The 25,841-nt window shown below is 47.6% G+C and overlaps 1 protein-coding gene across 3 annotated transcripts in view; it reads right to left on the reverse strand.

Moving 5' to 3' along the window:
- The window catches only part of RFTN2 (raftlin family member 2), a 362,340-nt gene that overhangs the window by 142,093 nt on the left and 194,406 nt on the right, over positions 1-25,841 (reverse strand). For all 3 annotated transcript variants that reach the window (XM_063934130.1, XM_063934131.1, XM_063934132.1), the window contains one exon: positions 6,753-7,026. In XM_063934130.1, coding sequence (XP_063790200.1) covers positions 6,753-7,026 — 274 coding nt within the window. The remainder of the gene's footprint in view (positions 1-6,752; positions 7,027-25,841) is intronic.

The following is a 25,841-nucleotide window of genomic DNA, read 5'->3' on the forward strand; positions in this document are numbered from 1 at the left end:
ACCCTGCGTCCCCTCTCACTCCCGCCCTGCACAACCTCCTCACCCTGCACCCCCCCCTCTCACTCTGCGTCCTCTCTCACCCTCCACAACCCCCTCTCACCCTACACACACCCCTCTCACCCTGCGTCCTCTCCCAACATACACCCCCCCCTCTCACCCTGCCTCCTCTCCCACCCCGCACACCTCCTCTCACCCTGCGTCCCCTCTCACCTTGCACACACGCCTCTCACCCTGCACACTCCTCTCTCACCCTGCACACCCCCCTCTCACCCTGCGTCCTCTCTCACCCTGCTTTCCCTCACTCCCGCCCTGCACAACCCCCTCTCACCCTGCATCCTCTCACCCTGCACACCCCCCTCTCACCCTGCATCCTCTCTCACCCTGCACAACCACCTCTCACCCTGCACACCCCCCTCTCACCCTGTGTCCTCTCTCACCCTCCACAACCTCCTCTCACCCTGTGTCCTCTCTAACCATGCACACACCCCTCTCACCGTATCTTCTCCCACCTTGCACACCCTCCTCTCACCATGCATCCTCTCTCACCCTGCACACCCCTTCTTACCCGCTGCCCCTCTCCCATCCTGTGTCCCCCCTCTTCCTCTCTCCCTAATATGTCCTATTCACACCCTGCATCCCCCCTCCCACCTGGTGCCCCTCTCCCACCCAGTGTCCCAATCCCCAATATGTCCCTCTCCTACCCTGCATCCTCTCCCACCCAGCATGCCCCATTCCTCTGTCCCTCACCCCATTATGTCCTCCTCCCACCCTGCATCCCCCCTCTCACCCAATTCCCCCGTCCCCTCTTCCCTTCCTCCGCCATGTGTATATAATTTTATCTGCCTGCCTCTTTATTGGGGGCCCAATTGTCTGAAGTGCCCTGTACCCCCTATAGTCTTAATCCGGCTCTGCCCATGTCTCTTTCTCCCTCCCTCCCAATGTCTCTCTTTCTCCCTCCCTCTCTCTCTCTTTCTCGCTCCCTTCATCCCCATGTCTCTCTCCCTTCCTCCCCATGTCTCCCTCCCCACGTTTCTATTTCTCCCTCCCTTCCCATGTCTCTCTCTTTCTTTCTTTCTTTCTCTTTCTTTCTTTCTCCCTCCCTCCCCATGTATCTTTTCTTTCTTTCTTTCTTTTTCTCTCTTTCTTCCTTCCTCCCCATGTCTCTCTCCCTCCTTCCACATGTCTCTCTCTCTCTCTCTCTTTCACTTCCTCCTTTTGCATGTCTCTCTCCCCATGTCTCTTTCTCCCTCTCTTCCCATGTCTCTCTCTCACCATGTCTCTCTCACCCTCCCTATGTGTCTCTCTCTCTCTCTCTTTCTTTGCCTCTCTTCCTCCCCATGTCTCTCTCTCTCTCTCTCTCTTCCCATGTCTCTCTCTCTCTCTCTCTCTCTCTCTCTCTCTCTCTCTCTCTCTCTCTCTCTCTCTGTCTCCCCTGCACTGACTCTCTGTGGGCTCTCTCAATCTCACTCTATGCTCATCAGCAGAATATACTTGCTCCGGTGCCCTCCATGGAGTAATGACACCAAAAATATCAATACATTTGATAAACTGCAAAAAGTTGCTGTTTATATCAATAAACAGCACCTTTTTGCACTTTATCAAGTCTCTGAGTGTCACTATATATATTATATAGAAAAAAAGAGTGTTTCCCCAGGGAGCTAGTGATTTTAATCGGTATGTCAACAAATTAAACACATATAATAAAATAGTCATAAAAAATAAAAAATAGACTTATTTATTTTTAAATAAAACACAGTATGATATGAACTGTATCACATTAAATCAAAAATTGACAATCCATGTTCCATACATATAATGATGTTGGTAACAATTCAATTCACTCATATGTGAGTATACAATTGATCTTCCTTGAAGAAATGACAAAATCGCTGTCTTAACCCAACGCGTTTCGTCTTACAGACTTCATCAGGGGTATTTTATTTACAATCAAAAATCACAGTATGGACAAGTGACTTAATGTGTCTTCAATAGGTAGGTAAAAACACTTAAAAAGTGGTATCGAACTCGATTACACCATATGAAACATCTCTTTAGCCGAATATTCAATATGGCACATTCTATGTTTGTTTAATGATTCCCACTTGGTAAGTTGATTTCTAATGGCAATAGTAGTGAGACCAATGATAATAAGGACAGCTCTTAAAGCAGCTTCCCACTATATAGTGGACAGAAAATCGTAATCGTGCCTCTACACTGTTAGCAATACTTCTGGCTGCTGCATGCATATGAGTGAATTGAATTGTTACCAACATCATTATATGTATGGAACATGGATTGTCAATTTTTGATTTAATGTGATACAGTTCATATCATACTGTGTTTTATTTAAAAATAAATAAGTCTATTTTTTATTTTTTAGGACTATTTTATTATATGTGTTTAATTTGTTGACATACCGATTAAAATCACTAGCTCCCTGGGGAAACACTCTTTTTTCTGTTCATAACCATTATACCCCATCTAACAGGGGGTATTTTCCCTAAGGTGCAGCTCCATATAGTATCAGCGCGAGACAGGTCTTATATATATTCTATCTATATATATATATATATATATATATATATATATATATATATATATATATCTGGATACCCCCCTCTAAAAATCCTGCGTTTGCCCCTGAAGGTGGAGACAGAGCGTTGCGGGGCGTGGTGGGGAAACAGAAGTATGGTGGGCCGAACGAAGGGCATGGCGTGGGCGTGATCAGGACCGATGAAAGATGTCACATGCAGCTGCTCTCATCAAAAAGATGGTGGCAGGCCTCCTGCCATCGCAGCCAGACTGCGTGGGCAGGAGGCATCCACAATTTCTGTGAACACTGTCACACTGCAATTTCAGCTTGTTCACATAGGGGGTGCGGCGGTTAGCATGCTGGGCGGCCTTGCCCCGCGATGGGCGGCTCCCAGCATGTGAGCAAAAGGATTGCAAATTCAGCTAAAAAGCAGAATTTGCAATCCTTACTGAATAGGGTCCTGTATCCGGCCTGCACTGTATCCGACCTTGGGGGTCATTCCGAGTTGATCACTAGCTGCTGTTGTTTGCTGCGTAGCAATCAGTGAAAAAACGGCTAATCTTCACATGCGTATGCACCGCAATGCGCACGCGCGTCGTACAGATACAAAGTCCTTTGTGGTTTTGCACTGGTTCTAGCAACGATTCCAATCGCACAGCCGATTGCAAGGAGATTGACAGGAAGAGGGCGTTTCTGGGTGGCAACTGACCGTTTTCTGGGAGTGTTTGGAAAAACGCAGGCATGGCCGGGCGTTTGCTGGGCAGGTATCTGACGTCATTACCATGTCACTCGTCGCAGCAATCATCGCACAGGATAAGTAACTACAGGGCTGGTCTTGTTTTGCACAAAATGTGTTATCACTCCTGCAAAGTGAAAATACACTCCCCTGTGGGCGGCGACTATGTGTTTGCACGGCTGCTAAAAACTGCTAGCGAGCGATTAACTCTGAATTACCCCCTTTGTACTGTAGCCAACGTGCACTGTATCCAACCAGCACTGTAACTTGCACTATATCCAACCCGCACCCTGACCTGCACTGTATCCAACCCGCACTGTAACCTGCACTGTATCTGACCCACACTGTATCCAACTCGCACTGCGCTACAGTATATACAACCTACAATGAATTCAACCTACACTGTATCCGACCTGCCCTGTATCTACCTGCACTGTATATGACCTACACTCAGTGCTGTAACTAGGTGTGTGCAGAAGGGGCATTGCCCACAGTGCACACCTAGTTAGAGCGCATATCCCGCCTGCGCTCCCACTGCCCGTCCCTGTCTACTGCGCTCCTGTGGCCCGCCCCCTCTCTTGGTCCCTATGTACTGTGCTCATAAGGCCCCTCCTCCATCGGCCCCCATGTACAGCGCTCCCGTGGCCCGCCCCCTCTCTTGTCCTGCAGTGCAGTGTACAGAGGGAGCGCTGGGTCAGGAGCCGGCAGCAGCACAGCCACAGGAAGAAGGAAAAATCATGTAAGTGGCTGCCCACACTCTACACTACATTACATTAAACTAAAGTACACTACACTACACTACACTACACTACACTACACTACACTACACTACATTACAGCCTAAGGGTAGGGGGGCTGTAAGGTGCTCTGCCTGCCGTAATGAGTAAAAGGGGGCTCCACCTGCCATAATGTGTAAAAAGGGGGACTGTCAGCCATAATGTGTAAAAAGGGGACGCTGTCCTCCATAATGTGTAAAAAGGGGGGCGCTGTCTGCCGTAATGTGTGAAAAGGGGACGCTGTCTGCCATAATGTGTACAAAAGGGGGCGCTGTCTGCCGTAATGTGTGAAAAGGGGACGCTGTCTGCCGTAATGTGTAAAAAGGGGATGCTGTCTGCCGTAATGTGTGAAAAGGGGACGCTGTCTGCCGTAATGTGTAAAAAGGGGATGCTGTCTGCCGTAATGTGTGAAAAAAGGGGGACACTGTCTGCCCTAATGTGTTAAAGGGGCTCTACCTGGTGTAGTGGCGCTACTGTGCGGCGTAATTTGAATAATGGATGCACCGTACTATGCACCGTAATATGAATTGGTATTATTTTGTGGCCACACCCCTTCTCCATGAAGCCATCTATATTTTTCACATGCGCCTGCGGCGCACACTGCCCCTATTTTACATAAAGGGAAGGCGCCGATACAGTTTCTTGCACACAGCGCCAAAATGTCTAGTTACGGCACTGCCTACACTCTGTATCCAACCTGTATCCACTCTGTATCCACTCTGTATCCAACCTGCACTGTAACCCGCACTGTGTCTGACCTGCACTGTATCCGACCAGCGCTGTATCTGGCCAGCACTGTAACCTTGTCAATATATAACTGTGTGTCCCAAAGTATTCCGCACTGTACTATGCAGATACGGAATGCTGTTTTTTGTGATTGGGGAGATTTTGGGTAGCTGCTCAACAAAAAGACTGATTGATCGGGGCTTTACATGGGCACAGGGTGCCAGTCAACAGTGACCCAGGGCCCCCAGGAGGGAGGTACAGACTGGGCACTGAGAATAGGCATGTGCTGGGGGCATGTGCACTGGTGTAGAGGGCATCAATGTCTGCTGTTGTTATTTTACACATGGTTTCGTTGTTTTTTTTCTTTTCTGTTTGCTAAGTACTTTAGAGCAATGATATTCTACACCCGAGTCTCAGGAAATTTCTGTGTTGGATTGTTTTCTATTGATAGTACTTGTGAGTTGGTTCGATTGGTTATTGCCAATACATTACTAATTTGTAAAAAAAAATTAAACAGAAATAACTGCCATGTGTTTGTGCGGCTGCTCTGTCATTGAGGTTAATAATACTGTAGGAACAAAAACCGGCCAAAATTCTGTAATTGTAGCGGATTTTATTATTTTTCTAAAAATAAAAAAAAATACAAAACCAAAACCCGCAAGGGCAGATTTGCCAAAACCAATCCAGATCCAAAACACGAAGGAGAAACAGATCCAAAAACCAAACCCAAAACCCAAGATGTGGGGCCTAATTCAGACCTGTTGATAGCAGCAAATTTGTCAGCAATGAGCAGATGGGCAAAACCATGGGGGTAATTCCAAGTTGATCGCAGCAGGAAATTTTTTAGCAGTTGGGCAAAACCATGTGCACTGCAGGGGGGGCAGATATAACATTAACATGTGCAGAGAGAGTTAGATTTGGGTGGGTTATTTTGTTTCTGTGCAGGGTAAATACTGGCTGCTTTATTTTTACACTGCAATTTAGATTTCAGTTTGAACACACCCCACCCAAATTTAACTCTCTCTGCACATGTTATATCTGCCTCCCCTGCAGTGCTCATAGCTTTGCCCATCTGCTAACAAATTTGTTGCTGCGATCAGATCTGAATTAGGCGCTTGGCCCGGCGCATACCCCTAGTTAGGGTATTATGGAAAATATTGTGCTATGTATTGTTTGGGGAAGGGAGTCTCCATGCCGGTATCTTGCCTATGGCCCCAAGAGGTCTAAATCTGGCTCTGTTGATCCCTATGTCCCTGACATACCTTTGACTGCTCCCTATGCCCCTGACTGCTCCCTGTGTCTCAGAGGCACTGACCTCTGACTGCTCCCAATATCCCCTCATTCTTCCTGCACTTAAGACCTATGAGGAAAATTAACTGACACCCTCTCCCTCTCACCCACCGCCTGTCACCTTCTCCCTGGCGTCACCCACTGCCCTTCCCTGGCTTCACCCACTGCCTCTCCCCGTCACCCTCTCCATGTCACTTACTGCCAATCGCACCTCCTTCCTGTCACTATGTCACTCCTGAGGGGAGTAAGGAGACAAAGGATGGCACGAGCTGGAGAGTGGGTGAGGACTGAGGCTGGCATAAAGTGAGTGGGTGAGAAAGCATGATAAAAATGAGAGTGTGACTAATGGATATGACATTCCCTTTGAGGCCATGACTCTTGTGAGGCCACATCCACTTTTACAGGAGGGTCCCTTTTCCCCTGTCATGGTGCTCCCCCTGTCATTTTGTACTGGAACTGCCCCTGCTGACAGCTACACAGATAACCCATTGCTGTGTCCTTTGAGAAGCCGGCAGGAGGCATCTACTGTATTTGCACAAGACACTTCCTGCGGCATTAGCAGATTATCACACAGACGATGTAAACAAAAACGCAGTAAGATTTGCATACATCTCTAAATCAGTCACTTTGATGAGATTTCACAAAAATCATTTAAATTTCACAATTCTTTAAGAATAAATGTTAGATTTACCTTGACTTTTCCTTGGTTTAGTTAATGTGCCCTCATCGGAGAATACTGGGTCTTGGAAACTGTCATTTCCTAAATGCATTTCTTCATCTATTCCACTTTCCGATGACTGTCCACTCATGGTTCCTTCTGTCCGATTTTTATAACCATCCTCAGCATAGTTTTTACTGCTGTTTTGTTCCAAGCCTTTTACTTCCAACAAGGTGTTTGTGGTGTGATGAAAGTGCTTGGTTACAAATCCAATAAACATCATGCCTTTTCTGGATGCTTCATTTACCTGTATTAAAATATTTTTTCATACGTTAATGAAATAATTTGTGAATATTCTATTTGTTATCTCACTAAAGGTGTTTTTTTAGCAACATCTTATGTAGGTCTTTAAAATAATGAAAGTTTTGTTTGGGGTGCAAACAAACATTGGTGTTGTCACTTATGGACAAATAATCCAACTGAATACACAATAGTAACAGATGCTGATAACTACATCAAGCAAATAAAATATAAATGATTAGAATCTGCTTTTCAGTTTTCCTACCACAAACAAATAAACAGGAATGTTATTTTTGTCTGTGTATGTATATATAAAACACATTGAATTCTATTATCTATCTATCTATCTATCTATCTATCTATCTAATCTTAATATTTGTTGTTCAGGGCAGCAGCAACCCTTAGGGGGCAGATCTATTAACCTGGAGAAGGCATAACAAAGTGATAAACCAGTGATATGTGCAAGTTGATAAATGCACCAGCCAATCGGCTCCAAATATGTAAATTAACAATTAGGATCTGATTAGTGCCTTTATCACCTTGCACTTATCACTGGTTTATCACTTCCTTATGCCTTCTCCAGGTTAATGCATCTGCCTTGTTAATTATGAATGTTTTGAATGGCACCTGCCAGACGGGTGTGGTAAGAGTTGCCGGCGGCAGGGTCCCCGGCCGCCAGCATACTGGCGCCGGGATCCCGACCACCGGCTTGCCGACAGTGGGACGCACGCAAATGAGCCCCTTGCGGGCTCGCAGCGCTCACCGCGCTGTATGCGCCACGCTATCTATTTTCCCTCCAGGGGGGTCATGGACCCCCAAGATGGAGAAAAGGTGTTGGTATGACGGTTGTCGGGATTCCGCCTCCGGTATACTGTGCGCCAGGATCGCAACAACCGGTTACTGAATACCACCCCTGCTAGACAGCACCCATCCTAACTAGTGATGTGCACCGGACATTTTTCGGGTTTTGTGTTTTGGTTTTGGATTCGGTTCTGCGGCCGTGTTTAGGATTCGGACGCGTTTTGGCAAAACCTCCCTGAAATTTTTGTCGGATTCGGGTGTGTTTTGGATTCGGGTGTTTTTTTACAAAAAACCCTCAAAAACAGCTTAACCATAATTTACACTCATTTTCAGTCTATTCTGAACACCTCACACCTCACAATATTATTTTTAGTCCTAAAATTTGCACAGAGGTCGCTGGATGGCTAAGCTAAGCGACACAAGTGGCCGACACAAACACCTGGCCCATCTAGGAGTGGCACTGCAGTGTCAGGCAGGATGGCACTTAAAAAAAATAGTCCCCAAACAGCACATGATGCAAAGAAAAAAAGAGGCGCACCAAGGTCGCTGTGTGACTAAGCTAAGCGACACAAGTGGCCGACACAAACACCTGGCCCATCTAGGAGTGGCACTGCAGTGTCAGGCAGGATGGCACTTCAAAAAAATTGTCCCCAAACAGCACATGATGCAAAGAAAAAAGAGGTGCAAGATGGAATTGTCCTTGGGCCCTCCCACCCACCCTTATGTTGTATAAACAGGACATGCACACTTTAACGAACCCATCATTTCAGCGACGGGGTCTGCCACACGACTGTGACTGAAATGACTGGTTGGTTTGGGCCCCCACCAAAAAAAGAAGCAATCAATCTCTCCTTGCACAAACTGGCTCTACAGAGGCAAGATGTCCACCTCATCATCATCCTCCAATTCCTCACCCCTTTCAACGTGTACATCCCCCTCCTCACAGATGATTAATTCGTCCCCACTGGAATCCACCATCTCAGGTCCCTGTGTACTTTCTGGAGGCAATTGCTGGTGAATGTCTCCACGGAGGAATTGATAATAAATAATTTTGATGAACATCATCTTCTCCACATTTTCTGGAAGTAACCTCGTACGACGATTGCTGACAAGGTGAGCGGCTGCACTAAACACTCTTTCGGAGTACACACTGGAGGGAGGGCAACTTAGGTAGAATAAAGCCAGTTTGTGCAAGGGCCTCCAAATTGCCTCTTTTTCCTGCCAGTATACGTACGAACTGTCTGACGTGCCTACTTGGATGCGGTCACTCATATAATCCTCCACCATTCTTTCAATGGTGAGAGAATCATATGCAGTGACAGTAGACGACATGTCAGTAATCGTTGGCAGGTCCTTCAGTCCGGACCAGATGTCAGCACTCGCTCCAGACTGCCCTGCATCACCGCCAGTGGGTGGGCTCGGAATTCTTAGCCTTTTCCTCGCACCCCCAGTTGCGGGAGAATGTGAAGGAGGAGATGTTGACGAGTCACGTTCCGCTTGACTTGACAATTTTCTCACCAGCAGGTCTTTGAACCTCTGCAGACTTGTGTCTGCCGGAAAGCGAGATACAACGTAGGTTTTAAATCTAGGATCGAGCACGGTGGCCAAAATGTAGTGCTCTGATTTCAACAGATTGACCACCCGTGAATCCTGGTTAAGCGAATTAAGGGCTCCATCCACAAGTCCCACATGCCTAGCGGAATCGCCCTGTTTTAGCTCCTCCTTCAATGTCTCCAGCTTCTTCTGCAAAAGCCTGATGAGGGGAATGACCTGACTCAGGCTGGCAGTGTCTGAACTGACTTCACGTGTGGTAAGTTCAAAGGGTTGCAGAACCTTGCACAACGTTGAAATCATTCTCCACTGCGCTTGAGTCAGGTGCATTCCCCCTCCTTTGCCTATATCGTGGGCAGATGTATAGGCTTGAATGGCCTTTTGCTGCTCCTCCATCCTCTGAAGCATATAGAGGGTTGAATTCCACCTCGTTACCACCTCTTGCTTCAGATGATGGCAGGGCAGGTTCAGGAATGTTTGGTGGTGCTCCAGTCTTCGGCACGCGGTGGCAGAATGCCGAAAGTGGCCCGCAATTCTTCGGGCCACCGACAGCATCTCTTGCACGCCCCTGTCGTTTTTTAAAGAATTCTGCACCACCAAATTCAAGGTATGTGCAAAACATGGGACGTGCTGGAATTTGCCCAGATGTAATGCACGCACAATATTGCTGGCGTTGTCCGATGTCACAAATCCCCAGGAGAGTCCAATTGGGGTAAGCCATTCTGCGATGATCTTCCTCAGTTTCCGTAAGAGATTGTCAGCGGTGTGCCTCTTCTGGAAAGCGGTGATACAAAGCGTAGCCTGCCTAGGAACGAGTTGGCGTTTGCGAGTTGCTGCTACTGGTGCCGCCGCTGCTGTTCTTGCTGCGGAAGGCAATACATCTACCCAGTGGGCTATCACAGTCCTATAGTCCTGTGTCTGCCCTGCTCCACTTGTCCACATGTCCGTGGTTAAGTGGACATTGGGTACAACTGCATTTTTTTAGGACACTGGTGACTCTTTTTCTGAGTTCTGTGTGCATTTTCGGTATCGCCTGCCTAGAGAAATGGAACCTAGATGGTATTTGGTACCGGGGACACAGTACCTCAATCAAGTCTCTAGTTGCCTCTGAATTAACGGTGGATACCGGAACCACGTTTCTCACCGCCCAGGCTGCCAAGGCCTGAGTTATCCGCTTTGCAGCAGGATGACTGCTGTGATATTTCATCTTCCTCGCAAAGGACTGTTGGACAGTCAATTGCTTATTGGAAGTAGTACAAGTGGTCTTCCGACTTCCCCTCTGGGATGACGATCGACTCCCAGCAGCAACAACAGCAGCGCCAGCAGCAGTAGGCGTTACACTCAAGGATGCATCGGAGGAATCCCAGGCAGGAGAGGACTCATCAGACTTGCCAGTGACATGGCCTGCAGGACTATTGGCTTTCCTGTGTAAGGAGGAAATTGACACTGAGGGAGTTGGTGGTGTGGTTTGCAGGAGCTTGGTTACAAGAGGAAGGGATTTAGTGGTCAGTGGACTCCTTCCGCTGTCACCCAAAGTTTTTGAACTTGTCACTGACTTCTGATGAATGCGGTCCAGGTGACGTATAAGGGAGGATGTTCCTAGGTGGTTAACGTCCTTACCCCTACTTATTACAGCTTGACAAAGGCAACACACGGCTTGACACCTGTTGTCCGCATTTGTGTTGAAATAATTCCACACCGAAGAGCTGATTTTTTTTGTATTTTGACCAGGCATGTCAATGGCCATATTCGTCCCACGGACAACAGGTGTCTCCCCGGGTGCCTGACTTAAACAAACCACCTCACCATCAGAATCCTCCTTGTCAATTTCCTCCCCAGCACCAGCAACACCCATATCCTCATCCTGGTGTACTTCAACAGTGACATCTTCAATTTGACTATCAGGAACTGGACTGCGGGTGCTCCTTCCAGCACTTGCAGGGGGCGTGCAAATGGTGGAAGGCGCAAGCTCTTCCCGTCCAGTGTTGGGAAGGTCAGGCATCGCAACCGACACAATTGGACTCTCCTTGGGGATTTGTGATTTAGAAGAACGCACAGTTCTTTGCTGTGCTTTTGCCAGCTTAAGTCTTTTCATTTTTCTAGCGAGAGGATGAGTGCTTCCATCCTCATGTGAATCTGAACCACTAGCCATGAACATAGGCCAGGGCCTCAGCCGTTCCTTGCCACTCCGTGTCGTAAATGGCATATTGGCAAGTTTACGCTTCTCATCAGACACTTTCAGTTTTGATTTTTGGGTCATTTTACTGACATTTTGTTTTTTGGATTTTACATGCTCTCTACTATGACATTGGGCATCGGCCTTGGCAGACGACGTTGATGGCATTTCATCGTCTCGGCCATGACTAGTGGCAGCAGCTTCAGCACGAGGTGGAAGTGGATCTTGATCTTTCCCTATTTTAACCTCCACATTTTTGTTCTCCATTTTTTAATGTGTGGAATTATATGCCAGTATCAATAGCAATGGCCTACTACTATATATACTGCGCACAACTGAAATGCACCACAGGTATGGATGGATAGTATACTTGACGACACAGAGGTAGGTAGAGCAGTGGCCTACTGTACCGTAATGCTATATATTATATACTGGTGGTCAGCAAACTGTGCAAAACTGAAATGCACCACAGGTATGAATGGATAGTATACTTGAAGACACAGAGGTAGGTACAGCAGTGGCCTACTGTACCGTACTGCTATATATTATATACTGGTGGTCAAGAAACTGAGCAAAACTGAAATGCACCACAGGTATGGATGGATAGTATACTTGACGACACAGAGGTAGGTACAGCAGTGGCCTTCTGTACCGTACTCCTATATATTATATACTGGTGGTCAGCAAAATGATGCACTGTACTCCTACTATATACTGTCTACAATGCAGCACAGATATGGAGTGTTTTTCAGGCAGACAACGTATACTGGTGGTCACTGGTCAGCAAAACTCTGCACTGTACTCCTCCTATATAATATTATACTGGTGGTCCCCAGTCCCCACAATAAAGCAGTGTGAGCACAGATATATGCAGCACACTGAGCACAGATATGGAGCGTTTTTCAGGCAGACAACGTATACTGGTGGTCACTGTCAGCAAAACTCTGCACTGTACTCCTGCTATATAATACAGCTGCTCCCCAGTCCCCACAATTAAACAGTGTGAGCACAGATATATGCAGCACACTGAGCACAGATATGGAGCGTTTTTTTCAGGCAGAGAACGGATAAAACTGGTGGTCACTGATCAGCAAAACTCTGCACTGTACTCCTCCTATATTAATATACAGCTGCTCCCCAGTCCCCACAATTAAGATATAAGCAAGCACAAATATTTGCATCAACAATGAATAAACGGAGAGGACGCCAGCCACGTCCTCTCCCTAACATTTCCAATGCACGAGTAAAAATGTCGACGACGCGCGGCTGCTTATATAAAATCCGAATCTCGCGAGAATCCGACAGCGGGATGATGACGTTCGGGCGCGCTCGGTTTAACCGAGCCATACGGGAGAATCCGAGAATGCCTCGGACCCGTGTAAAATGGGTGAAGTTCGGGGGGGTTCGGTTTCCGAGGAACCGAACCCGCTCATCACTAATCCTAACAGTAATTTTTTTGCTGCTCCTCCCCTCCCACTCCACCTTCAAACAGGGGAAGATACTGTAGCGAAGCCACTAACAGTTTTAGTACCACTCTATTAATTTTGTAAATTTTGTATATGCTATAATGGTGGTACCCTGGAAACGTTTTTGGCTTGAAATGTTGAATGTCTGGCACCCGAAGAGAAAAACAGTTTCCCTGGTATAGAGTGAACACTACAGATCTATTTTTCGGTTTAAAATTATCGGAACAACTCTACTTTGGAAATACTTACTGTATGTTACATTTGTACGTGTTACAGGCAGAATACTGGTATTCTATACGGGTGTAGTACTGGTGACCGGCGGTCTCCTGACCGCCGGTCACCTTACCGACGCCGGGATCCCGGCAGCATACCGACGCCGGGATCCCGGCGGGGAGGGGCGAGTGCAGAAAGCCCCTTGCGGGCTCGCTGCGCTCGCCTCGCTGCGGGCTCGGTGGTGACCTGCAGTCGCCACGGGTTCTATTCCCACTCTATGGGTGTCGTGGACACCCACGAGTGGAAGTAGTCCCTGTTGGTCGGCATGCCGACCATCGGGATAGTGAGCCGTCGGACTCACGGAGGAGGTCATGTGACTGTCGGTCAGCTGACCGGCGGTCACATGAATACCACCCATTCTATACAATGCTTCACTGTGCTAGACAATGTTTTAAATAAACATACAGTATTTTTGTATTAAAAAGGCAGTCACATCAGGTTTATATCATTGTATATTTTCTTTGCATCAAAATCTTTATGCCTCCACACAGGGCCAGATTAACAACGGGGTGGATCCAGGCCTCCACATAAAAATAGGCTCATCATCATGACGTATGATGATAACCCAGCTGGCCACATGATCGGTCATAAATTTCATAAAGTATTGAAATTGTATTTCGAATTTTCTCACAAAATTCTGCTATTTTTCTATTTGTATGTATTTTGTAAGACAGTGGGTCTGATAGTGTCGGTGTACACACCCACATGGTACTGACCTCACCCATACAGCACTAGTCATAGCTCCTCCCCTTCTCAGTATCGGCCCATAAAACATTTTCAGCTCCAGGCCCATGTGGCCCTTCATCCGGTCCTGCCTCCAGGCCCTATACAAACACTAGCAACACCTGTCATACAGTACAATCAGAATGCTCCAGTAGCTACTAGAGATGTGCGGCTGGCACTTTTCGTGTTTTGGTTCTAATTCCATTTTCGTGTTTTGGTTTGGTTTTGCCAAAACCACCCTTTCGTGTTTTGGATCTGGATGATTTTTTGAAAAAACACATAAACACAGCTAAAATTTGGGGGTAATTTTGCTCCTACAGTATTAATAACCTCAATAACAATAATTTCCACTCATTTCCAGTCTATTCTGAACGCCTCACAATATTGTTTTAGGCCTAAAAGTTGCACCGAGGTGGCTGTATGACTAAGCTAAGTGACAAGTGTGCGGCACAAATGTAAAACCCCACTGGTACTAGGTATGCAAAATCTGCAGTCACTGTGTATAGTGCATCTCACTTACTCTGCCCCGGCTAGTCATGGGTTCAGGCACAGATACCAGAGGGTCCCCTGAATAATCAGGTGTTTAATTACAGGTGCATTGTGGGTGTGGACTACAGGTGTCGGTGAAGAGCATAAAGAATTGGGGGCGCCAGGCCATCTCATAAACAGACTAAAGTTTATTTTAACATCAAACAGGGATATTGCAGGGATAACTTGTGAACACTCCTCCAGCACAAAGCATAACGGTTACAGTGGATCACATATCAGGGCACCTCCTCCAGCGCATCGCTTAGTCGCATCGGCATATATATGGCGAACATCAGTACGTACCAGGGCATTCTGTGACCAGTAGTGCTACACACATCAGGTTACCATCTCTCTCTCTTTTACCTAGCGAGGATTCTTTTCCATGGGGGGCTTTTAATCACGCCGCGTGGCTTTCCGACCACTTCACCCAGATACCGCTCGAGACTCACACCTTTAGCACACTTTTCTCCTGGCATCACCCTTTCACTGGATTCTGCATACTGCTGCTCTCACACTGCGATGTCTCCCTCTGTCACAGGCCTTGCTGTGGCTGGCATCTCTCCCCACCAAAACATGTGGTGAGTCCTCACTGGGACTACATCTTTCTGGCTAATCCACCACACTTCTGCTAGCTTAATACACGTGCTTCTCCTCACTGTTTCTCCACTGTCTGCTCACTGTCTGTCTGCTCACTCTCCCCTGCAGGCCAACCTTTTTATAACCTTGCATTCCCAGGGACACATTCCATCTGGGATCTCCCGCTCTGAGTTTCCCGCTCTGAAATGCAAATGGCCCGGGTGAGTCATGCCCTTTGCATTTTGCAGGCTGATCTGTATTGCTGTGAGCTGGGCTGTTAACTCCTTCTGTTCTGCAAGCTGTAGGCTGCTGGCTCAGTTCTTTACAGCTCCAACAACCCTTTTACTTTTATTACAGTCATGCTGGCACCTGTAGTGCCACAGTTGATTTGTGCTTGCAGTTCCAGGGTATTACACAAACACCTGGCCCATCTAGGAGTGGCACTGCAGTTGCAGACAAGATGGCACTATTCAAAAACTAGTCCACAAACTGCACATGATGCAAAGAAGAAAAAGAGGTGCAATCAGATTGCTGGATGGCCAAGCTAAGCGACACAAGTGTTCGGCACAAACACCTGGCCCATCTAGGAGTGGAACTGCAGTTACAGACAGGATGGCAGATTTAAAAAATAGGCCCCAAACAGCACATGGACATATAGAAACAAACAGTAGTGGACATATAGCAGCAGTGTATATCGTAACTGGAATTACTGATGACACAGGACACTACCACTGGTCTGATGCAGCCCAACAGGTTGTTATAATTGTTATACTGCAGCAGTGGATATATAGCAGCAGCGTATATCGTCACTGGAATTACTGATGACACAGGACACTACCACTGGTCTGCACAACACAGCACCTCTTTATACAGCTACACTAGATACACTGACTACACTGGACTGGTCTGCACAACACAGCACCTCTTTATACAGCTACACTAGATATATGGCAGCAGAGGACACCAACACTGTGACTGCCTGGACAGCACAATACAGTGAATGACTACACTGGATTGGACTGATCAGCACAACACTTGCCACCCCACTTTCCCGCCCCAACACACAGACACTGAATACTGAGGACACGTCCTCACTATACACTCTCCGAGACTGTAGTGAAAATGCCGGGGACGCGCGGCTCCTTATATGGCATCCAAATCCCGCGAGAATCAGACAGCGGGATGATGACGTTTTGCCGCGTTCGGATTTCCGAGTCAAGAGGGAAAATCCGAGCCTGGCTCGGATCCGGACTCGGAAGACAAAGTTCGGTAGGGTTCGGTTCTCTGAGAACCGAACCCGCTCATCTCTAGTAGCTACCTTTTAGTTTTCAAATAAAATCACATTCTGTTAGTATGGGTAGTTAGTATTTGGGAAAGCTGAACTAGCCTAACCACATCTCTAACCTAACCCTCCTCCTAAAACAAATCTCCAAATTTGCAAGTAAAAAAGAGCTTTAGATCATTTACTGAACCCAAATTCAAAGTGAAACCCTGAGTGCTGACTTCAGTAGTGTGCATTCAGGGCCGGTTCTATGATTTGTGGCGCCCTGGGCAAAATATGGGGGGCGTGGCTTCGATTGGGGGCGTGGTCAGCGCGCTGAAAGAAAAAATAAAAATAAATAAAAAGTATACTTACCGTCCCCGTTCCTGATCCAGACCCCCTCCGCCGGCGGCGCCGCTCTTCTCCTCTCCTCCTCTCTTCTGTTCTCTTCGATCTATGGGAGAGACGTTATTACGTCTCTCCCATAGAACAGCATAGACACTAGAGGTCAATTATGATGACCCCTAGTGTCTGTGCCACTATGCTGTGCGGTGCGCGATGACGTCATCGCGCATCGCACAGCAAAGGTCCTCTAGACGAAGGGAAACTAGACCGTAGCGTCTAGTTTCCCTTCATGGAGAGGACCTTTGCTGTGCGGTGCGCGATGACGTCATCGCGCACCGCACAACTAAGGTCCTCTCCATGAAGGGAAACTAGACGCTACGCGTCTGGTTCCCTTCAAAGCGGGGGGCACAGTGGCGGATCTTGCCCTGGTGCGGCGCCCTCCGGATGGCGCCGGCGCCCTCCGGAAGGCGGCGCCCCGGGCAAAAGTACCGCTTGCCCGTGGCAAGAACCGCCACTGTGTGCATTTATAACAAATAACCAGCAGCGACTCTATATGGCACATTGCCTGTTTCCTGAGTATGTTTGTTGCTGGGAAATTAATTTTAATTATGTTGGTTGGTTCATTATATATGGGGGTAATTCCAAGTTGATCGCAGCAGGACATTTTTTAGCAGTTGGGCAAAACCATGTGCACTGCAGGGGAGGCAGATATAACATGTGCAGAGAGATAGATTTGGTTGTGGTGAGCTCAATCGGCAATCTAAATTTAGTGTAAAAATAAAGCAGCCAAGGGGGCGTGGCTTCGGCGGACATGGAGTAGCACACAGGCTGTGTGTCTCTCCAGCTACCTAATCCTGATCTACCATCCTGTGTCCCCCCCTGGGCCTGCAGTGCACCCCAATACCTGCAGTACAGTGTGGAGGTGCCCCTGTGCCATTTTGGGACCCGTCTGCCCGCTATCCGCTCCAGCAGGGTGATTCTGGTGTGCCGGGGCCCGGGCCTGCTGGAACACGTGGGACGCCGCCATCCTGGTGCCTGCGCTGAGTGTCTGCATCCGGCTCCAGTCTTGAGCGCTGCTCACACCCGGGTCCGCGGCTTTCCCTCTGCCGCCGTTGTGGAGACTGTGGCGAGCGCCTCTCCTCCCTTGCTCCTGTCTCTGCCTGGGAGCGTCTGCGGGCGGTCCACGGCCGCGCCGCCGTCACGTGACCCGCTGCCGTTCTCCTTGTTCTCTCCGGCGGCCCCAGCCTGTACCCTCCGTCTCCTGCACATCCTGTGTCCTACTGCTGGGGAGGAGGTGCACGGCACGGCTGAGTGTTATAAGTGCCTGTGCCCTCCCCATGATATAACTGCTGCCCTGCTGAGCTCTGCTCCAAACAGGGACGGGGCACAGTGGGATATTAACCCTTGGAGGGCCTCAGTGTTGCTCAGTTTCAGCTCCACAGGACATAATTAATTTAATCCAGTTCTATGCTGCATGTGCCCCATATGCTGAGGGGGGAGTAAAAATATTTCTATATCCTGTTGCATTTGTTCATTCTGTGCTGACAGAGGCTGATTCTTCCGATATCATACATGTTCACTGGTCAGTTTTGATATACTACACTTACCCGCAGGCAGCGACTGGACAATCCTGATATACTACATTGAATTCTTCATTGGCCGCCCCTGGACAGCTCTTGATATATTATTTTCTATACTTCTTGCTCCCTGCCGTCCGCTCGGCTATAATGGTCAAACCGCATCAGTCTGCCGCGGCTGCGGCAAAGTTGGAGAAGTATGCCAGAAATCCGCCGACACGGTCCCAACAGGGGGGGGAGGTGCGGTCTACCTCGGCACCGCCTTCTCCGTCAGCTAGCTCCTCATCTGTGGAGGCCACCGATGCTGCTTTGCAAAAGGTGCTGGATGCGGTTACGGCCAGTGAAGCCCGCTTGGACGACAGGATCGGTCAGGTCCAGGCGGACTTATCCATTATACACCAAGACCCTCAGCGGGTGCGAGAGAGGGTCGGTGAAGTTGAGACGCGCACCTCCACGCTGGAAGACACAATTACGCCTCTCGGTAGACGCACCTCTGCTCTGGAGTCTCAGATGATGGAGGTACATAAAAAGATGACCGATATGGAGGGGAGATTGCGGCGAAACAATGTCCGTTTCGTCGGACTCCCGGAAAAAGAGGAGGGTGCCTCCCCAGAAAAATTTCTTGAACGGTGGCTGCTGGATGCGTTTGGACCGGAGGAGTTCACCTCACACTTTGCAGTGGAACGAGCCCATAGGGTCCCGATGCGCCCGTTACCTCCAGGGGCGCCTCCTCGTACGTTTATTGCCAAACTCCTTCACTATCGGGATAGAGATGTGATTCTGAGACTGGCCCGTACTAGGGGTCCCCTTAAGTGGAACGGTTCCCCGGTTTCAGTTTTTCCGGATTTTGCTGTCGACGTCCAAAAGGACAGAGCTCAGTTTGTCCCTGTGAAGCGCAGGCTGCGTGAACTGAATATCCCCTATGCCATGCTCTTTCCGTCTAAATTGCGGGTGGTCTCGGATGGTGAAACAAAATTCTTCATGACCCCTCGTGAAGCATCAGTGTGGCTGGATGGACGCTTTCCGGCACGGCGGGCATTAGCCGCTGATTGAACTTATGCATTTGTTCTCTCTATTTGCAAGTATACTGTTTCTTTTATGCCTGCTATGTTATGATTATATTGGCTTGGGAAGGATGTATAGTTGTTTGTAGATATGTTATTTGTGACTCCCTGCGAGATGTCAGTTTGGCTGGTTAGACGCTTTCCGGCTTGGGGAGAGGTGGCCGCTGGTTGCAATCCTGTATGTGTTTTCTCAGCTAGTCCATACGCTACTGTTTGTCATGTGCTGCTATGTTGCTCATGTTAGGGCTTTCTGCAGCCCTTATGGGCCTTCACTGGGAGTGGATGGCTCTGTGGAGACGGGCGACTGTTAGACGTTGCCTCTACGCTGATCTTGGGCCTTAGGCTCTCGGTGATTGCTCTGCCATAAAGTCTTTAAGGGGTAGACGGTTATTCAGTTGGGGTGGGTGTAACGGCCCAGGGGGGGGATTGGTTTTGTTTTGAGTTTAGCTGGGGGATTCTCCTGTCTTAAGGTCATTATATTCTTGGCCCCTTTAGTAGATATAGAAATTTGATCTTGGTCGGTATTGGCGGAGTATGTTACGGTGCTCTCTGCCTTAGCTGTTATTGTTAGTATTTAGGGTGTTTTCTTGTTTGGGAACCAGGTATGCTGCTAGTTGTAGGTGGTATACGGGGTGGGGGTGGGGGTTACTTTAGACTGTTAGTATTGATGTGTTTTTATCTTTTGCTGTGCAATGTGCTTATTTCCGCTAGGTCTATGTTGCAACTAATTGCGGGCATATCTTCTTTGATGTTCACTGGCGTTGGCTGGCCGCGGGCGCTCTGCAATATTACAACTAGGCTTTGGTTAAGTTACTGTCGTGGAACGTGCGGGGGATCAATGACAAAATTAAACGCTCCTTGATCCTTCGACAGATTAAGCTTTATGCTTCGGATATTATTTGCCTGATGGAAACCCACTTACTGGGTACCAAGATTATGTCCCTTAAAAAACCATGGGTGGGCTGGGCTTACCATTCTATGTATACTGCAGCGTCCCGGGGAGTGTCGATCCTAATTAGGAAGTCTGTCCCCTTTGCGCTTGATTCTGTGCAAACGGATCAATGGGGTAGATATGTATTTCTTAAGTGCAGAATTAACTCCGTCCCCTTGTTATTGCTGGCTGTGTATGTGCCCCCTCCATACTCGCACGACGTTCTTAAAAAGGCGTCTGCCTTTATGGCCGCTTCCCCTGGGATAACTGTTATCTGTATGGGGGACTTCAACAACGTTTTAAATCACGAGTTGGATAGGTTGTCCGGGGCGTCCTCCAATCCACGGCCCAAGCATTCCCCATTTGCAGATACTGTTTCGGAGTTGGGTCTGATTGACCCCTGGAGATTGAGGAATCCTGATTTGAGGCAATACTCATGCTTTTCATGCTCTCACTCTTCCTTCTCTAGGATAGATCTGGCTCTTCTGTCCCGGGAGCTTTTGCCCAAAGTTCAAAGTGTCAAATATGAGACTAGGGGTATCTCGGATCACTCCCCTATATCGTTACATATTGACTTAAACTGTCAGCGAGGCCAAGCAGTGTGGAAATTTAATCCCTTTTGGCTGACGCATATGGGTGAGGGATCCGAATTGGAGGCTAGCTGGTTAGAATTCTTTGTTATGCATGATGACACCTCGGACGTGACTCTGTTATGGGACACTTTCAAGGCTTTCTTGAGAGGAACATTGATTAAACGGGTGGGGAGTCTTAAATCCTCCTTCAAAAAACATGAGTCTGATTTGGAGGCCCGGGTGGTTGCTTCAGAGGTGACGTATGTGCGGGATGGCTTGGACGCCTCTAAGTTGGTGTGGCTCCATGCGCAGGGTGAATGGAAGGATTACCTGTGGGGGAAAACCCAGCATAGACTTCTCTTCTCCTCGCATGTCCAATATGCTACTGGGGATAGACCAGGTTCTTATTTGGCCAATCTTGCAAGGGGTGACCGTTCCTCTCATACTGTAGTGGAGATTTTGGATTCAGCTGGGTCGGTGCTGGACCGCACCCCACAGATCGTGGCGGAATTTGTCTCATACTATCAGGCACTATATAGTTCTAAATTGACCTGTTCCCCAGTAGAACTGTGTGACTACTTGGATGGAGTCCACTTGCCCCATATCTCCAGTGAGGCCAGGGCCCTTCTAGACGCTCCTTTGTCGGTGGAGGAGATTGAGCTTGCGATCTCTGCCTCCCCCGATGGTAAGGCCCCTGGCCTTGATGGCATCCCATCAGAACTGTACAAGAAACATACAAAATTCTTTGCCCCTCGGTTGCTTGAGTTGTTCAGTGAAATTTTTGCCCAAAGTGCGCTTCCCCCGTCTATGGCGGAGGCTTTGATTATAGTGATTCCCAAGCCAGATAAGGACCCCAGGAGGGTTGAATCCTACCGTCCTATTTCCCTGCTGCCCACGGATATTAAAATCCTGGCCAAGGTTCTAGCTTCCAGACTTGGCCGGGTTATCTCTCAAATTATTCACCCTGACCAAACGGGCTTCATGCCGGGCAAGTCCACTGCTGTGAATTTGAGGCGCCTGTTCACTCATTTCCAAGTTTCTCGGGAGGAGGACTGCTCTGCCGTTATAGTCTCCTTAGATGCCGCAAAGGCCTTTGATTCGGTGGAGTGGGCCTTCCTCTGGGAGGCTATGAATAGATTTGGTGTGGGCCCCAACTTTATCAATTATGTTAAATTATTATACTTTCAGCCCATGGCCAGAGTCTCGGTGAACGGGTTTGTTTCGGACTCCTTCCCCCTATCCAGGGGAACGAGGCAGGGCTGCCCTCTGTCCCCGACTCTGTTTGCCATTGCTATTGAGCCACTAGCATGTTTGATTAGGGCAACTCGGGATGTTGTGGGTATTAGGGTTGGCGCAAGAGAGGACAGGATAGCGTTATACGCTGATGACCTGTTGCTCTTTGTGGACGACTACGTTTCCTCCTTACCTAAACTCCTTGACTTAATAACTGACTATGGACGATTCTCCGGGCTCAAAATTAACTGGGATAAATCCACCATTACTCCACTTAGAGGCCCGGTCACGGAAGCCTCAGTGATCCAAACCCCCCTTAAATGGGTAGAGTCTTTCAAATACCTAGGTATATGGGTATCGAATGACCCTTGTACCTATGTTTCCCTTAATATCATGCCGCAGATGAGGTATCTTCGCTCGAAGGTCAGGGTTTGGGGGTCCTTGCCCCTGACTGTTACTGGCAGGGTCAATTTGGTAAAAATGGTATATTTGCCAAAACTCCTTTATGTTCTCCAGCAATCCCCTATATATATTAACTTGAAGACATTTAGACAGATTGACAGTTTGCTCTCTTCTTTAATATGGGCCAGCAGGAGAGCACGGTTGAGACTTGACGTCCTTTCCAGGCCGAAAGTTCTGGGAGGCTTAGCTCTCCCTATATTTCGATTTTATTATTATGCTGCGCAGTTGGTACATATATGGGAGTGGGTGAATGCCCCGGATGCTCTCACTATACACTCACAAATGCTTTTGCAGGTCTACCCTGCCGGCACTCCATTACAGATGCTTCTTTATGGGAACCCTAACTTGTCCAAGATCCCTATAATAAGACAAGCCGTCCTCATATGGAAACAGGTACATGTCATCCTACTAGGCCAGGGTATTGACCCTGATACTCCTCTGGACAATGCCCTTGGCTTCCCAGAATTGGCTTCACTACAGACTGGGGCGGTGTGGGGGAGGTGGGGAGTGACGTCCCTGGGACACTTATATAACGATGGTATACTGAGGTCCTTCCTGCAGCTTCAACAGGATTACAGTATACCCTCTTCACATTTCTACCGATACCTGCAGCTGCGACATGCACTTAACGCACAATTTCCCGATACTCCTCCAATGATTGCTGACTCCCCGGTCAAGTCTCTCCTACAATCCCTGGGAGGCGGGCATTTGGTGTCCAATATTTATACAAGCATGCTTCGGTCTCACTACTCTGACCCGTTGTCCCTTCTCAGGGACAAGTGGGAATCTGACTTGGGTGCCATATCTGATGAGATCTGGGAGGGTGCGTTATGTTCTCCACGATTATCCACTACCACCACTAGATATCAACAAATCCAACTGTTTATAATACACAGAGTATATATGACGCCGGTGCGTTTGCGACACATAGGGGGTACCAACTCCTCCAGATGTCCTAAGTGCGATAGTCTGGACGCAGACTTTTGGCACATTATCTGGCTATGTCCTAAGGTAGCCGTATTCTGGTCGGGTGTTGCTGACGCCCTGATGTCAACGGGTATTCCCTCGTCTGTATGCTCCCCGACGACATGTGTATTATCTGCTGTGGAGGAGGATGCCCTGGACCCCCCTGCCAAACGATATGTAATTAATCTGTGTGGCCTAGCTAAGGTGTGTATTGCCAGGCTTTGGCTAGCCAAGGATGCGCCCACACTACGGTCCTGGGTCTCACTTGTAAATGATACGGCCTCTCATGAGAAATATGTATACTTAGCTAGGAAAGCGGAGAAAAAATATCAGGACCTGTGGGGTAGATGGCTTGAGTCCCCGCTCTCTGGGACCCGGGGCGTCTGAGCACCCGCTACTGAGGGCTACATGTCCCCTGGCGCCCGCGGTTAGCCATTCCCGTGCCAGTGCTATAGCTCTGTGTTCAGCTCAATATTTATGATGTTGCCATAGACGACCATGTACAGCATAAATTGTTCTGTAAGCTTCATGTTAACATGTGATATTGCTTATAACTTTTCATTTATGTCTCGGATTGTAAGCCTGCACCTGTTTACTGTGATAACTGTGTTAACTGGTCCCTACTGGACATGGGAATCTGCGCATTCCCTGGGTTGGGGATCTGTTGTGGGTTTGCGTTGTTTTTTCTTTGTAATTTTGTTTAATGGAAAACAGAAAATCAATAAAAAAGTATTGAATTAAAAATAAATAAATAAAGCAGCCAATATTTACCCTGCACAGAAACAAAATAACCCACCCAAATCTAACTCTCTCTGCAAATGTTATACCTGCCCCCCCCCCCCCCCCTGCAGTGCACATGGTTTTGCCCAACTGCTAAAAAATTTCCTGCTGCGATCAACTTGGAATTAACCCCAATGGTCATTACCCTATGAGTAAAGTACAGACTGAGGCCTACTGTATTTGCACAAGCTCCAGGTAAAATGAGGGAAATGCCAGGTAACTGTCAAATATCCTTTCTGGTATTAACTAAAGATGGATCATTGGGAGATTGTTTGTTTTAGCAAAGTAAATCGAGGAGACTGTTTTATAAACAAACAATACGTTTTGCCTTTTTGAGTAAAGCTGCTACATACTATAGGAAAGTAAAATACAAAGATGCATCATCACCAACCTATTCCCGCAAAGGGACCTACTGGGGGAACATGGTGGAAACATAAAGAACTTATGAGACAACCTTAATACAAGCAATTTACTTTCTGGAAAAAACCCAGCAAACTGGAATTAAAAAAATGAGAGATGTAATAATCTAAAATCCCATCACCGCCATGATAAATTTAATACACAACACAAGGCTAAACCAAGTCGTCTTATTAGGCTAAAAATTGGAAACTTGAAAGTCAAGAAATGGTGATCCTAATGAGTATATAGGACTTTATCAGGGAAATATTGCAAATATCCATTCACACTTTTTTTTTTTACCTACAAAAATAAGTAATATTGATGGTTCACGGCATGGCCATCTTAACATATGTGCACTCTGGGCATATATAAAGATGGCCAGGCCCTCATGATTCTAAGGGCCTTTGAGCGGGACGGGCAGACCTTGGAGCATCTACATCCAAGGCTGGTGCCTCCGTGGCTTCTTGGGAGGCAGGTAGAGAATGCTGCATGGCCACTCTGTTTGTGAATTACACACAGTGGCCATTCTCTACCTACCTCCTAGCCTGCAGCCAGACAGTGAATGGCTTTCAACATGCAGATTTGTGGGTGGTTGGAGGTATCCACCAATCATTATGCAGCATCCTCTACATGCCCCCCAGCCTGTAGCCTGACAGTGAATTGCTGTCAGCATGCTGATTGATGGCTGGAGTTATGCTCCAGTGTACTGACAGTCATTCACTGCATGGAAGCATGTGATGAGACAAAGCTGGATCACAGGAGGGGTAAGTTATGATTTTTTTTAAAAAATGTTTACCCATGAATGGGATGTTGGCATGTGACTATGAATGAAAGAATATGGGTAGTTAGGAAAGGCTCTGTGGTAATAGCAAGGTAGTTCCCAGTGGTATCATTAGTTATCTTTGTTACAATAATTAAAACATTTTTGCTCCGGGGTGCCCCTAGAGAATACACTTGAGAACTGCATTTAATTATTATTATTATTTTTTTAACGAAAAAGCATTGTAGCATTATTACATCATATCTGCAATGCTGTAAATAAATAAATAAAAAAACTGTATGGCTAAAAAAAACAATGATATATCTAGGTGTCTAGCCAAACTGTTAGACCATTTCATAAATCACAGTGGATCTAGAG

This window comes from Pseudophryne corroboree, chromosome 7, assembly GCF_028390025.1.
Source record: "Pseudophryne corroboree isolate aPseCor3 chromosome 7, aPseCor3.hap2, whole genome shotgun sequence".
Classification (NCBI taxonomy): Eukaryota; Metazoa; Chordata; class Amphibia; order Anura; family Myobatrachidae; genus Pseudophryne; species Pseudophryne corroboree.